We start from the raw sequence: 16,563 nt of genomic DNA, 5'->3' as shown, positions 1-16,563 counted from the left end.
GTACCCTCTTAAAGCCAGATGCACAAAGTGGTACATGCATCTGCAATTCATTTGCAGTAGCTAGAGGCCCTGACGTACCCATTCTCTTCCCCCACCCTGTTCATTCACTCTCTCTTTCTCTCTCTCCTTGCAAATAAATAAATAAGTAAAACATTTTTAAAAATATCATTCTTGAAATCATTTCTGAGGGGCTTGGAAGTGTAACTCAGATGGCAGAATGATTTCCTAGCCTGCATGAAGCCTGGATTCACTGTTCAGTACCATGTAAACCAGACATAGTGTTGCATGTTTGCAACCCTAGCACTTAGTACATCAGGACATGAAGGCAGACTGGGAAAGAGACGCTACCTCAAAAAAATTCATTTCTGTAGCTATACAGGCTCATAACAGAGTTGTAACTAAAATGTTAACAACTGGTGACTTTTCTAATTTCAACTGAAAGAATAAAGAAAATAAAATTGATTCATATAAACATAATTTATGTAGGCTTAGTTTTGTGGGGCTTTTTTGCTGTCTTTTGGGACCCTGCACATGCTACTCAACCATTTACTACTGAGATGATGTTGTTGATTTTAAGTATTGTTTTTTTCAAGGTAGGATCCGTCTCTAGCCCAGGTTGACCTGGAATTCACTCTACAGTTCCAGGTTGGCCTCAAACTCACAGTCATCTTCCTACCTCTACCTACTAGGTGCTGGAACTAAAGGTGTACACCACCACACCTGGCTTTAAGTAATATTTTTTAAAAGGGTTAATTTATTTTTATTTTTATTGCTAAAATATTTTTATTTATTGAGTTTGCTAGAGAATGAGAGGGAGAGAATGAGAATGAATGGGAACATCAGGGCCTCCTGCCAGTGCAAACCAGGCAGATGCACCAATTTGTACCTCTGGTCTTACATGGGTACTGAGGATTCAAGCCCAGGTCAGCAGACTTTGCCAGCAAGCACATTTAACAACTGAGCCATCTCAAGGGTTAGTGTAGACCACACAAATATGTTTAAATATAACTATAAACCAATAGGACCATTTTATAAATATGCCAGTGGGAGGAATTGGGTCGGACAGTGTGTGCTTTCTGGAGGTCAGTATACTGGATTTTTCTGCTCTATAGCAGTGATTCACAATCATAAACACTAATTAGAAGTTTTCAGTTACATAGGGCATCAACTACACTTAAGTCCTTTCTATGTTTCCCTTACTGATTTCATCTTTCTAGATGTTTTGCATGTGTGTGCTATGCTGTGGCATATACATATATTTGTGCACATAAATGTGCTGCATGCACATGCATGTGGAGGCCAGAGGAGAGCATGAGGTGCCCTCCTCTAGTGCTCACCCACGTGTTTCCTGGAGACAGAGTCGCAAGTTTCAGTCACACTGGCTGACTAGTAAGCCCCAGGCATTCTCCTGATTTGGCTTTCCACAGGATAAGGTTATAGTCATACATGGTCACACCAAGATTTTTTTTTTTGTTTTATCTTTATTTATTTATTTGAGAGCAACAGACATACAGTGAGAGAAAGAGGCAGATAGATAGAGAATGGGTACGCCAGGGCCTCCAGCCACTGCAAACGACCTCCAGACACATGCGCCCCCTTGTGCATCTGGCTAAAGTGGGACCTGGGGAATTGAGCCTAGAACCGGGGTCCTTTGCTTCACAGGCAAGCACTTAACCACTAAGCCATCTCTCCAGCCCAATACACCCAGATTTTTATATGTGTGCTAGAGCTCAAACTCAGGGTGACCAAGCCCTCACACTTGCATTGCAGGTGCTCTTACCTGCTCAGTCTTTCAAGACAGGACAGGTTTTCTTTTCAGTTATATGATACTTGGACCTATAAACCCTAGATTTAAGATGTTCTATACAACCACAGTGTGTGTATACATGTGTGTGCATCAGGGCTTCTTGTCATGGCAAATAAAACACCAAATGTTTGCACCACTTTTTGCTTCTGGCTTATGTGGGTGACTTGGAAATTTAACCCAACCCATCAGGCTTTGCAAGCAAGTACCTTTAACCACCAAGCCATTTTCCAGCCCCTTCCCCCATATAAGCTTTATAAGTAATCTGTTAACACAGCTGATAGGGTTCTAAATGTGGACTTTTATAGAAAATACCTACTTAGGATAATCTTTCTTAGGATAAGTCTTGGTACTAGCAACTGCAAACAGTGCTTAGGATTCATGAAAATAAAATGGTTGGTAGGAGATAGCATGGAGCTATCTAACATCTCAATCCTTTGAAAAAAATGTATAGGCAGAAAAATCACAATTGCCGCTGAAAACAAATCTATCCAGGTAACAGCTACGTGGAACAATAAAGATAGTGTAGGTCTGTGTTAAAACATAATTTTTGTGGGAGGGGGCATTCAAGGTAGGGTTTCATTTTAGCCCAGGCTGACCTGGAATTCACTATGTACTCTCAGGATGGCCTTGAACTCACAGCAATCCTCCTACCTCTGCTCCTTAAATGCTGGGATTAAAGGTGTGTACCACCACACCTGGCTTAAAATATAACTTTGAAACATTTCTGTAAAGCCAAGTTTAAATGTAAATTTCTGCTTTGTAGAGCAAGATGGAGAAGGCATTGTAGAAACTGTCAAAGCATATGAAGATAAAATCCAAAATTTGGAAAGGGATCTTTACTTCTATAAGAAAACCAGCAGGGAACTTAGGAAGAGACTGAAAGCATCCACACAAGAAGTGGGTCAGTGGCAACAAACAGCATCAAAATGTAAGTGTTGCTTGTCACCTTCACCCCGTTTCTCTAGCACTTGATGAGGTCATTCCTGATTTGTAATGGAGCATTTCCCAACTAACAGCAGAAATGCAACATTTGGCTCATCATGTAGCTTGTGTATAAGACAGAACATGGACAGTGAAGGAAAATCAACAAATGCATTTATGCAAAGGGAATGGTCAAAGTTTTATTCCCCATGGAGAAGATTTAGATCACACTTGAGAATTAAAGTACAATATGGCAGAAGTATTTATTTGAAAATAATGTTAATTCCAAATAAAGGTTGCTTCAAATATAAATGCTCAGGTTAATTGGTTAATTTCTCCTCATGCAGTGAATTCATGAATCTCATTCTTTCTCTTTTTCTTTCTCTCTGAATTGAATGTAGGGCCTCACACATACTAGGTAGGCCAACTAAAATTTGTGTGCCCAGAGGTAGCCTAAGTGCTGCCAGCAGACTTCTTGTTTTCACATTTTTAAAATTGTATTTATTTATTTATGAGAGAGAACAAGTGTGCAAGGGTCTCTAGCCACTGCATTCGAACTCCAGACACCTGTACCACCATATTCATCTGGCTTACATGGGTTCTGGGAAATTGAACCTAGGTCCTTAGGCTTTGTAGGCAAGCACCTTAACCGGTAAGCCGTCTCTCCAGCCCTTGTTTTTATATTTTGTCTTCACAAGTCCAAAGGTGTACTAAATATTCTCCAATGTATGCTAATCCAGACACTTCATCCCATTAGATCTAGTGAGTCTATGGGCTTTCTATAAGCAGGTTTGTGTCTGTGATATTAGATGTGTTATGATCTGAAGATTAAAGCAAGTTTTTAGTTCCTCACCCACTTTAGTCCCTCATTCTAGGAGGCTGTTCATCACTGGACATTTTGATGGTGGGAGGTGTGGTCCACACTCAGTACATTTGGATAACAGCATCCTGCTGTCATTCTGGGGCCAACCAAGACAAGATATTCATACATTCATGCCAAATCCAAGTGTGCCTAGAGACATGGGGCACAGTCATTGTTCTCCAGGCTGGCATTACTTGGCAGGATTTGGAGCTCTGCGGTGGCAAGCCAAGCAGAGATATCCAGAGCACTCTTGATGTTCCAGGTGTAGCAGCATCACTAGATTATTTTATTTTATTTATTTATTTTGGGTTTTACAAGATAGGATTTCACTCTAGCCCAGGCTGACCTGGAATTCACTATGTAGTCTCAGGGTGGCCTTGAACTCACTGCGATGGTGTGCACCACCACACCCGGCTATTTTAAATTTTTGATGAGTTCAAATTCTTGGGCTGGAGAGATGACTTAGTGGTTAAGGCACTTGCCTGTGAAGCCTAAGGACACATATTCAACTCTCTAGGTCCCACGTAGGCCAGATACACATTGACGCAAGGTTGCACATACACCCAAGGAAGTGTACACATCTGGAGTTCCATTCCAGTGGCTGGAGGCCACTCTCTCTCTCACTCTCATTTTAAAAAAGGCAGTCCATTGGTCTTGCCTCAAAAAAAAAAAAAAATCTTATTCATAATGCTAGAGACTTTTAAAAAATTGTTTATTTTTAAAACTTTTATTTTGATCAGGAAAAAGGACAATCTCAATGTTAGCTTGCCACCTAATCATAAGCTTGAATGAACAGAATTCACTGTAATTTTTATTTTTCATTGACAACTTCTATACTTGCAGGCAATAAACCATGATATTTTCCTCCCCTCCCCCACTTTCCCCTTCACAACTCTGCTCTCCATCATATCCCCTCCCTCTCTCCATTAGTCTTTTAGTAGTCAAACTTAATTTGACATCATCATCTTTTTCTCCTTTTGTGAGGGTCTTGTGTAGGTATTGCTAGGCACTGCGAGGTAATGGGTATTGAGGCAATTTCTGTCTGGATAGTTGCATTGTAAGGAGTGGTACCCTTCTTTGGCTCTTATATTCTTTCCACCACCTCTTCCACAATGGACCCTGAGTCTTGGAGGGTGTGATAGAGATGTTTCAGTGCTGGACACTCCTCCATCCCTTCTTCTCAGCACTGTTTTGCCTTTTGGGTCATCCCAGTGGTCATCACCATCTGAAAAGAGAAGCTTCTCTATCCAGAAGTGAGAGTAACAATATATGAATATAAACATTAAGTGTAGTGCTTTCAGGGCAGTTTGGTGAGAATAATGTATACATTTATCCAGACAGGAGCAGGCTTTATACCCCTAATGCTCATGACCTCCCTTGTCATAGGCTTTTGATTAGGTTTTCAGTACCTGGTCTGTATTCCCTCCCATAGAGTGGGCCTTTAGTCCAATTAGAGAGCAGTTGGCTTCTCCCAGAGCAGACATGCCACTATTGCACCCGTTTGGTCATTTGACCTGTCTGGCCAAACTTGAGGCTTCCATGTCCACTGTTTTCACTGCTGATGACGTCTGTCTCCCATAGGGCTGCATACAGTGCAGCTTTTTCCAGCTTTCAGTTGAATGCCGGAGACTTTTAAGTGAATCGGTAATTCATATTCATAAATCTGTTTGTCTGGAAGAAATCATTAGACTAACGACTGAAATGCATCATGTATGTTGAATGATAATAATGTAGTTATGTTGGAACCTTAAGATCACAATACCTAGTTTTGAAGAAATAATCTTCTAAGTTTTTGATATGGGATTGTTTTTAGATCATGCTGCTGGAAATGGAGTCCTAAACCCAGAAGAGACAGGTGTGCTTTCTGAAGAACTAAAATGGGCATGTAAAATTGAAAATAAATTCAGTGGAAGAGAAGTAGAGAGCTCTTCAAGCGGCCTAACACAGCAGCCTCAGAAGGCTGGAGACTGTGCTACAAACTCACCTCCAGACTGCAACTCTTTAGCACCCCCCAGTGGACTGTTGAGCAATGAGGATGAAACAGATAAAACTCTGGTCACACAATCTCTCAGCCGACCATCGCCCCAAATACCCACTTTGCGAAATGTGGTGCAGCCTCATGGTGTCAAGCCTGTAAAATTGTGTCGCAAAGAATTACGCCAGATTTCTGCCTTGGAACTATCATTACGACGTTCGAGTTTTGGAGTTGGGGTTGGATCAGTGATTGCTGATTCCATTGAAGTAGCTAGGAAACATAGTGACTTAAAAACCTAGGCATTTAACAATAGTTTTTACTTCAGTAACTATATGAAAAGATTCCCTTTTCTAACTTAGGAAATTAAAGCTCAAGCTACTAGCTCTTTGCTTGGGATAAAGGAAACAAGGGGAGGCCTAATGTTGTGTGCCATAGAGATGTATATCTTCTGTAGGATATTATGGACATTTTACAGCCCTTTTTCAGTACTTCTAACACATAAATATTTCCACTTATTAAGATGCTTAAATTCCTTTCAAGGAATATTCTTTTTATTTTTTTATTTTTCAGGTATATTTGAAGACCAAATGTCTGTTGATGTGTACTATTATATTATTATTATATATTATGTTATTATTATATATTATATTGCTACTTTTGTTGTTGTCTTATTTATTTTGACATTTTCATACATTTTATTTATTATTATTTTTTAGGGTGAGAAAGGGAGGGAGAGAGAGAGAGAATTGGCCTGCCAGGGCCTCAGCCACCACAATCAAACTCCAGACACTTGCACCACCTAGTGGGCATGTGGGGTGCTGTGCTTGCCTTACCTTTGTGCATCTGGCTAACGTGGGATCTGGAGAGTCAACATGGGTCCTTAGGCTTTGCAGGCAAGCTCCTTAACTGCTAAGCCATCTCTCCAGCCCCACAATACTTTTTTGAAAGTTTTAAAAAATTTTATTTATTTATTAGAGATAGAGCGAGGGAGGAGAGAGAGAGAATGGGCATGCTAGGGCTTGTAGCCACAGCAAACGAACTCCAGATGCATGTGCCACCTTGTGCACCTGGCACACATGGGGCCTAGAGAATCGAACCTGGCTCCTTAGTTTTTGCAGGCAAGTGCCTTAAGCGCTAAGCCATCTCTCTAGCCCCCCCCCCCAGTACTTTTTGATCCCACTCCCTGCTGTTACCCTCTTTCTTCCCCTTCTACTCCCACCGAAACTTTTCTTCTTCCCCTTGGGTCTTCACCCTACTCGTACAAGTGCCACACTATAGACTTGGAACTCACTCTGTAGCTCCGTGCTGGGCTTGAACATTGCAGTTCTCCTACCCACAGCCTCCCCAATGCTAGGATTAAAGGCGTGGCCTACTACACCCAGCCATTCCTCATTTTTTTGTCTTTGTTTGTTTGTTTGTTTTTGATTGACTTAAATTAGGATTACTTCCATTAAAGTAAAACCTGCCAGGCTGTCAGGCAGCAGGCAGAGGTAGATCTTTATGAGTTCCAGGTCAGTCTGGGATAATCCTTGAAAACTAAAAAAAAAAGAAAGAAAGAAAGAAAAGAAGCGTGAAGTAATATGAACCCTACCTCAAAAGAGAAAGAAAGAAAGGAAAGTATAACCTGATAGGAATAGGACCAATGCCTGAGAGGTTTATATAACAAAATTTGTAATAAAAATAAATGATAAAATAAAGAAGACAAAAATAATGTACCCTCCCCAGAGCAAATATTGTCATTTTGTCATTGTGCTTTTAGTTTTGCATATATATAAAATACTTGTGGTATTTTTTTAATTTTTATTTATTTGCAAGTAGAATGAATGAGAGAGAGAGGGAATGGGAACTCCAGATGCATGTACCACCTTGTGCATTTGGCTTTATGTAGTTACTAAAGAATGGAACCCAGGTTTTTAGGCTTTACAAGCAAGTACCTTTTAATGGCTGAGCCATCTCTCTGACCTGTTCATTGTTTTGTTTTGTTTTTTAATCTCCATCTGGAGCACAGCATGCAATTAAGAGAAAGTAAAACTGGCTTTACCTCTGTAAATACTCATTCCTTCCCTAACTCCATAGTGTGACAGGTAGCAGAATTGGAAAATGCTTTGAGTATGGAAACCAGGCTGATGAAAATATTGAAGAAGGTATTTTCATACTCTCCTTCATGTATCCCAGTGCCAGAGGTCCACCCAGAGCCTTGGTAAGCTCACCACCACCATCACCATGGGAGCAGCCTTTTTGTGTGTTTGTTTGTTGAGGTAGAGGCTCCTTCTAGCTCAGACTGACCTGGAACTCACTCTGTAGTCCAAGGCTGGCCTCAAACTCACAATGATCCTCCTTCCTCCTTCCTCTGCCTATGAAGTGCTGGGATTGAAGGTATGCTCCATCATGCCTGGCTCCCACAGCCCACTTTTGTTAATGTATGGTTTGGTTCCTCAGTTATTCATATTCTCATATACACAAGGCCCAAGGGCTCAGCAAACATGCACAATGGTGTTCAGTTTTGTGGACTCTCTTGTCACTAGCTGTTGCCTTGTTTATATTAATCTATAGCAGTAATGTTGTATTAATTTATAATTTATATAAGACTTATTATATAAGATGAGGATGGGTGAGCAATAATGGAGTTAAACACCTCAGTTAGGGGTCAGTTCTAGTGTCAGCAGTTCACTCAGCCATTGAAATTGGCCCACAAGAATGCTTCCAAGTCCTCTGTGGTTCTGTACCTCTGTCAACAGCATTTAGTGGAATGATTTTTCGTCATTATTATTCTTGCTTGTTTGTTTTTCAAGGTAGTGTCTCACTCTAGCACAGGCTGACCTGGAACTCACTCTGTAGCTTTTCTGGTAAGTCATCTCTCAAGCCCCAGGAAGTTCTTTTTTTTTTTTTTGAGATAGGGTCTCATTCTAGCCCAGGCTGACCTGGAATTCACTATGTAGTCTTGGACTGGCCTTGAACTCACAGCGATCATTCCACCTCTGCTTCTGAGTGCTGGGAGTAAAGGCATGTGCCCCCAATAACTATTCATGTGTTTTATTGTATGTTCAAATTTATTACAGTATATGAAAAACAAAGTATAATTTTTCAAGTCCAAATAAGTAAATATTGTTAGCTTGATTTGCTTAGATTTATTTATGTTTGGGGGGGGTGGAATCAAACCTATGGCCTTGTGTGTTCCAAGCAAGCACTTCCTGGTCAAACTATATCACAACCTGAAGGTTTTTTAAAATATTTATTTATTTATTTATTTGCAGGGAGAAAGAGAGGAGAGAGAATGGGTGTGCCAGGGCCTCTAGCTGCTGCAGATGAGCTGCAGATGCATGTGCCACTTTGTGCATCTGTCTTTACTTGGGTACTAGAGCATTGAACTGGGGTCAGTAGACGGCACTTAGCTACCTCTCCAGCTCCCTGGAGAGCTTGCTTGCCTGCCTGCTTCCTTCCTTCCTTCCTTCCTTCCTTCCTTCCTTCCTTCCTTCCTTCCTTCCTTCCTTCCTTCCTTCCTTCCTTTCTTTCTTTCTTTCTTTTTTGTAAAGACAAAGTGTCTGCTCTCTAAGGGAAGATGGTGGAACTCAGCTACAGCTTTTCACTGACTTCTTTCAGCTCATCTTAAATACTTGATTACTTGAATTTATTGAGAAGGAAATGGATTTCTTGTTGGTTTGTTTTGTTTTTTGAGGTAGGGTCTCACTCTAGCCCAGGCTGACCTAGATTTCACTATGTATATAGTCGCAGGGTAGCCTTGAACTCCTGGCAATCCTCCTACCTCTGCCTCCCAAGAGCTGGGATTAAAGGCATGTGCTATCACACCCAGCTTGGAAATGGATATTTTAAATTACCATATGGGAAACCATATAATAACTTTGCCAGATACACAAAAGCATATTAATATATGTTTATGATGAAATTTTAAGGTTTCCATAACTGTGAAAATGAGTTGATTTGGCACACACAAACATTTTCTATAGGAATTGATTTAGTCATATGTCCTAGCAACAGAAATTACAGTATTCTCTAGTTTCTCAGGAAAATATTTAAAGAGTTGAATCTATTTTTAGGTATAAGTCATGTTTTGTGATTATCCTTGAAATCTGAGTGAAAGAATATATATTTACTTTTTTTTTTCAAGGTAGGGTCTCACTGTAGCCCAAGCTGGAATTCCTTATGTAGTCTCAGGGTGGCCCCGAGCTCAGTGATCCTCCTGTCTCTGCCTCCCGAGTGATGTGATTAAAGGTGTATGCCACCACGCCTGGCACTTACTGGGGTTTTGACCACTAGTTTTTGGCTATCTTTCCACTTCTTTCATTTGGAAAAGTTCTGTTTGAATTACTGAAGCATTACTAGGAAATGACTTTTCTTAAAGCTGAGGAGTTCTGTTCCATATAGTGGCATATGATCTGATAAACAGCAAAGACAGCCTCCATTGAGTATGGGTTCCTCTCAACTACCAGATACAAGGATGAGAATTAGATCCTAGCTCATTCCCATTAGTTTACATTTATCTTCAATGTTAAATGTTTAGTCTCTATTTGGAGCCAAGCAATTCCAACTTGAGCAGTCAAAATAATCAACGAGGCCAAGACTTTAAGGGTAATAGCACCTGCTGGCAGAAGGATTCTGTGCACTGGGAGGCAATTAGAAAGATTGGCTCTTCCTAGTGACAACTGGGGTCACCTTAGGTTTATTAGAAAATTCAGAGGCCAGACAAAAGAGGATGGTAGGAGGGGACTATGATCAGGGTACATTGTTTATATGTATGGAGGTTGTCCATTAAAAGTTTAAAATTTATAAACAAGCTGGGCATGGTAGCACGCACCTTTAATCCCATCATTTAGGAGGCAGAGATAGGCTTGCCATGAGTTTGAGGCTTCCCTGGGACTATATAGTGAATTCCAGGTTAACCTGGGCTGGAGTTGGACCCTACTTCAAAAAAAAACAAAACAATGATGGAGATTGGAATTTCAAATGGGAAAGTGTGGGGGTGGGGAGGGAGGGAATTATCATGGGATATATTTTATAATCATGGAAAATGTTAATAAAAATTTAAAAAAAAAGAAATTATAAGCAATGGGCTGGAGAGATGGCTTAATGGTTAAGGTGCTTGCCTGTAAAGATAAGGGCCCAGGTTCGATTCTCCAGGTCCCACATAAGCCAGATGCACAAGGTGACACATGCATCTGGAGTTCATTTGCAATGGCTAGAGGCCCTGACATACCCATTCCCCTCCCCTCTGTCTATCTCGAATAAAAATTTAAAGAAAAAAAGTTACAAACAAAATTCAGTAGCCCCTATGAGCAAGTAAGCTAGCTATAAGATTGTTTGAGATAACTGGGAGGTCATAGCTATCCTGGAACCCTTTAGGACAAGGCCATTACAAGACTTCAGTGCACTTTGTCAGGGTTGAGCACAGTGGTAGCTATTTATTTTCTGAAAATACCACAAAAGAGCATCTGTAAGCAAAAGCTAGAAGTGTATATATATGGCTGGGTGTGGTGGCACACACCTTTAATCCCAGCACTTGGGAGGCAAAAGTAGGAAGATTGTTGTGAGTTTGAGGCCACCCTGAGATTACATAGTGAATTCCAGGTCAGCCTGGCTAGAGCCTCAGATATAAACAAAGAAATGTTAATATGTTTTTAATTTGTAGGGTTTTTGTGTTTTGTTTTCAATTAACCTTTTATTTTTGCCAAGAGATCTGAGAATAACCCTATTCCTCAAGGAATTTACAGTCTAGTAATTAATGTAAGAGCACAGAATTAGGAGTGCTTTTTATATAGAAATATGTTTCTGGGCTGGAGAGATGGTGTTGCAGCCAACCAAGAGCAGCTTGTGGGGAAAAAATGGGTTTATTTCAGCTTATAGGCTCAAGGGGAAGCTCCATGATGGCTGGGGGGAAGCAATGGTATGACCAGAAGGTGGACATCACCTCCTTACCAACATCAGGTGGACAATAGGAGAGTGTGCCAAACACTGACAAGGGAAAACTGGCCATAATACCCATAAGCCAGCCCTCAACAATGCACTGCCTCCAGAAGGCTTTAATTTCCAAATTGCTATCAGCTAGGGACCTAGCATTCAGAATACCTAAGTTTATGGGGGACACCTGAATCAAACCACCACAGATGGGTTAATGGTTAAGGTGCTTGCCTGTGAAGCCCAAAGACCCAGGTTTGGTTCGTCAGTACCCACAAAAGCCAGATGTGCAAGGCGCATCTGGAGTTAATTTGCAGTGGCTAGAGACCCATTTCTTTCTCTCTCCCTCTTTCTCAAATAAATAAAATATTAAAAAGTTTAAAAAATGTTTCTTAGCTCATGAATCTGAAAATTCACTAACAAAAACCATTGCTTTTCAAACAGCCAATGCATCTGTGTGGCTGTATATAAGGAGCAAGCATCATGAACTATCTGGAGGCAGAAGTCACATTAGGCCAGATCTGGGTGTGGGTGTGAGTGTATGTATGTATTTTTTTGAGATCAGGTTACACAGTATAGCCTATGCCTGGGATTTAGTATGAGGTCCAAACTGACCTTGAATTCATCATCCTCCTGCTTCAGCCTCCTGAGTGCTGGATTGTAAATTTCCAACCACTTTTGATGGGAAGAAGACACTGATGGACTCACTAAGCCATTATTTCCTTTGCTAACAAGGTGTAGTGCTCTACTTCTTTGACCTATACAATTGCTTAGGATTTATTCCAAATTTGAATTACTTCATTAAAAATTGAGATATAATTTGCATAATATTTATTAAATTAAGGTATATAATTAATTTTAGTGTATTCTCTTTGTTATGTATTCATACTAGATATGAAATATTTTAAGCTTTTTTATTGACAATTTCCATATATGTAGACAATATGCCATGATCATAATCTCCTCTCACCACTTTCTCTTTTCCCCCTTCTAAGTCCCCCACCACCAATGAATCCCTTCTTCTTTCCAGCTAGTCTCTCTTCTATTTTGATGTCATCATTTTTTTTTTATCTCCTATCATGCAGGTCTTGTGTTGGTAGCATCAGCCACTGTGAGGTCATGAATTTCAAGGTTATTTTATGTCTGGAAGATAGTATTGTAAGCACTCCTCCTCTTCCTCCCTTCCTTTGGCTCTTCTACAATGGTCACTGGGCCTTGGAGTGTATGATAGAGATGTCTCATTTAGTGCTCAGCACTCCACTGTGACTTCTCTTTAGCACTTATGTGAATTTTGAGTCACAATGGTGGTCACTACCATCTGAAAAGAGAAACTTCTCTAACCAAAAGTGATAGTGACATAGACAGGACAGTTTGGTTGGCATAGTAAATCCATTTATCAAGACAACGTTAGTAGCTCTCCCTGCCCAGGGGTTATAACCTCCCCAGCCATAGGCTTTCAGTTTAAGTTTTCCATACTGGGCAGGAATTCCCTCCCGTGGAGCAGGCATCAAGTCCAATCAGAGAACAGTTGGTTTCTTCCATAACAGACATGACACCATTGCACCAGTTGGTACATTTGGCCTGACTCTTCAGCCATAAAGCTTGTAGTGTCCACTGCTGGTTAAGACTGTTGATGACTTTTCTCTCCCAGTAGGTCACAGGACTTTCCAGTATCCTGACAGTTGGTAAAATAGGGAAGAGGCTTCTAGCTCAGCTCCAGCTTGATTTCTGAGTGACCTGCAGCCAAACATGTAGTATTCAGCAATAGGGTCTTACCATCTAGTTCTGGTGGGCAACCAAGAACCTTGGCAATAGATGTAATGTTTTAAGGGCATGGGGGCCTCCCTGGCCAACAACTCACCAGAAAGTATCCCACCCCAGCACTGAAATTTTTCTAATAATAACCTATGGCTTCTTGTAATGAACATTATCTATATTCACAGGATATCTGCCCACTCTCTTTAAAAATTTATTTTATTTATTTAAGAGAAAGAATGGACACACCAGAGCCTCTAGCCACTACAAATGAACTCCAGATACATGCACCACCTTGTGCTTCTGGCTTTACTTGGGTACTAGGGAAGGCCTTTGGCTTTGCCAGCAAGTGCCTTAACTACTAAGCCATCTCTCCAGCCCCCATTCTCTCTCTCCCTCTTTTTTTTTTTTTTTTAGGTAGAGTCTCACTCTAGCCCAGGCTATGGCCTTGGACTCACAGTTATCCTCCTAGGTGTCTTCTGAGTTCTGGGATTTAAGGCTTGTACCACCACACCCATTTTGTTTTGTTTTTTAAACATATATTATTAGCTAGCAAAGAAATAGGTTTACATATGACTTATTCATAACATCTTAAATTTTGATTAACTCTTCTCCTACCCCTTCTCTCCTCCATCCCCTCCCCTGACCACTCTTAGACCATTTCACCCCTAGTATTCTGCCCCTCTACTTACATATCTATAATACACTCCTCTTAAGGCCTCCCCTGCCCCCATAGCCACTTTCTAGCTTCCTGGCCTGTATTACTGATTTTTACTCGAACTCACCTACAAATCTAAACATGTAGTGTTTGGCTTTCTGACCCTGGTTTGCCTCACTTAGTTTAATCCCTAAGGATTATGTGGGTTCTGATTATGCAAGGTCCTCATGCTTGGAAGGCAAGCACCTTATTGGATAGATGGTTATATTTGAGTTATATTTTCCTAAGTAATGACAGCATCTTTTCATGTGCTTCTTGACTGTATTTTTGGAGAAATGCCTTCAAATCTGTTCTCAACTTAAATTCATTATTTCATTGTTGAATTGTAAAACACAAATCTCTTATCAGATACATGATTGACAAACACTTTCTCCCTTTCCCTTTCACCTTCTTTTATTTTATTTATTTTGTTTTATCCAGAGTTTCACTCAGGCTGAACTGAAATTTACTATGTAGTCTCAGGGCGGTCTTAAATTCACAGAAATCCTCCTACCTCTGCCTCCTGAATGCTAGGATTAAAGGCATGTACTTCCATGCCTGGCAGAGAAAGAAAGTGAGAGAGAGAGAGAAAATGAGAATTGGTGCACCAGGGCCTCTTGCCACTGAAAATAAACTCCATATACCTGTGCCACTTTGTACGTCTTGCTTTATGTGGGTACTGGAGAATCAAACTCAGATCATTAGGCTTTCTGGACAAGCGCCTTAACTGAGCCATCTCCTTACCCCCATAAATATTTTTGGTGACTATAAGTGAAATTTCTTTTTTTTAATTTTACTTTTTACTTTTCATTGCTAGTGTATTAAAAGAATTCACTTAGCAGCCCTTTATGGTATGGTCATATGTTAAAAGAAGCAAAGTTTTATAGCTTACCCACATGTCAAGGAGCATATAGTCTATTGAGAAAAGAAAATCCCAACAGTGACTTTGGATATGTTTATCAAACCACCATTTTTATGCAACAATGAACCTGACCTTATTAGTAATGTATCAGTAAGCAAAATAGACTGTTTCTGTCTTGATGGGGCTCATAATGTAAGCAGCAATATAAAAAGCCTAGTAAAAACAAAGTATAATGGGAGTAAGGGAAGGGTATCTTCCTTTGTTTCTAAACCTTTTTTTGTTGTAGGTTGGGTTTTGATCAGGCTGACCTGGAATTCATTAGGCAGTCTTAGGGTGGCCTCCAGCTCACAGTGATTCTCCCACCTCTGCCTCCCAAATGCTGGGATTAAAGGAGTGCACCACCACACTTGGCTTCCAAACCACTTTTAAATTGTGCTAAAATAGATAGAACGTGAAACTGGCCTTGGAAAAGTATAAATAAGTGCTGGGCTGGGCTTGGTGGTACACACCTTTAATCCCAGCATTTGGGAGGCAGAGGAGGATTGCTGTGAGTTTGAGGCCAGCTTGAGTCTACATAATAAATTGCAGATCAGCCTGAGCTAAAGTGAGACCCTACCTCAAAAAGAAAAACAACAATAAATAGTGTTGTATGAAAGGAGAGACAGTTAGCACTCCCCTTGACAAAGGTCAGCCTGCACACAGTTAAGGCATTGCCACCTATTTTGTGGCACCTGACCACTGTTTTTCAAAAATATTTTATTTATTTATTTGAGGGGGGGATGGAGAGAATGGGCTCATCACGGCCTCCAGCCACTGCAAATGAAGTTCAGATGCATGTAGTCCCTTGTGCATCTGGCTTATGTGGGTCTTGGAGAATCGAACCGGTATCCTTTGGCTTTGCAGCCAAATGCCTTAACTGCTAAATCATCTCTCCAGCCCCTGACACTGTTTTGTTTTTTTTTTTAAATTGTTTTGGTTTCTGGCCTGTAACTCCCAGTACCAGAAATCTGTTGCCACCCACAATGAGCTGTTGATTGGAGAGATCTAAGAAGTCCCCAAAACAAGACAGGTTTCTGTTAAAGCACTTGATTACCAACCTGAGGCACAAGGTAAGACCCTATTGCTAAAGATACCATATGCTGCTAACATCTCTATGTTATGCTGTGCTGTGCTGTGCTGTGCTGTGCTGTGCTGTGCTATGTTATGTTATGCTTCTAACATCTGGGTTATGGAGAGTCCTGGCTGGAATCCAGAAGAGAGCCAGTCCCAGTCTTGGAAAGCGCTACATAACTACTGGGGGAAAGTGGCCAAAAACAGTCTGAGCAACCAGAGGTCTAAGCTACTCAAAAGCAAACATCCTAACAGAATGTACACACCAGTGCAATAGTGGCACACAGCTTTGGTGGATAACCAATAGCTTTCTGATTGCCTAAAGTATCTGCTTAGTGTAAAGAAACCCATATCTGGAATTGGGAACAAGGTCAGAATCCTGTAGAGACAAAGATTATGCTCTCCAGTGTCAAGCTCTCACTAGTCTTTGGCTAAAAAAAGGGGTTGCATACATCAAATTTTCCCTAAATTAATAATGCTTATCCCATTTAAACTATGCTGACTTCACTCTCTACTGAAAAATCTGTTCTTGTTCAAAAGGTAGCAAGACCCAAGAAGATAAACTACTCCTCGCACTTCAGCCAAGCCACAGCTGAATGGGGAATGAGAAAGAGTGCTGCTCCCATGCCATTCTGATAATCAGTGCCAGCTTGAAAGAGACTGA

The 16,563-nt window shown here is 40.7% G+C and overlaps 1 protein-coding gene and 1 pseudogene across 3 annotated transcripts in view; both read left to right on the top strand.

The window, feature by feature from the left end:
• Kif27 (kinesin family member 27) overlaps positions 1-6,161 on the top strand; it is a 211,992-nt gene extending 205,831 nt beyond the window's left edge. For all 3 annotated transcript variants that reach the window (XM_045131475.1, XM_045131476.1, XM_045131474.1), the window contains 2 exons: positions 2,571-2,735; positions 5,404-6,161. In XM_045131475.1, the coding sequence (XP_044987410.1) occupies positions 2,571-2,735; positions 5,404-5,864 (626 nt within the window). In that variant the 3' untranslated portion in view covers positions 5,865-6,161. The remainder of the gene's footprint in view (positions 1-2,570; positions 2,736-5,403) is intronic.
• Positions 6,162-15,431: 9,270 nt separating this feature from the next.
• On the top strand, positions 15,432-15,536 carry LOC123453948 (annotated as a pseudogene).
• The last annotated feature ends 1,027 nt before the right edge of the window (positions 15,537-16,563 follow it).

This window comes from Jaculus jaculus, chromosome 12 (genome assembly GCF_020740685.1).
Source record: "Jaculus jaculus isolate mJacJac1 chromosome 12, mJacJac1.mat.Y.cur, whole genome shotgun sequence".
NCBI classification, from domain to species: Eukaryota; Metazoa; Chordata; class Mammalia; order Rodentia; family Dipodidae; genus Jaculus; species Jaculus jaculus.
Note: the sequence above shows the minus strand (reverse complement) of the source record. Positions and strands in the feature narration are given on the sequence as shown.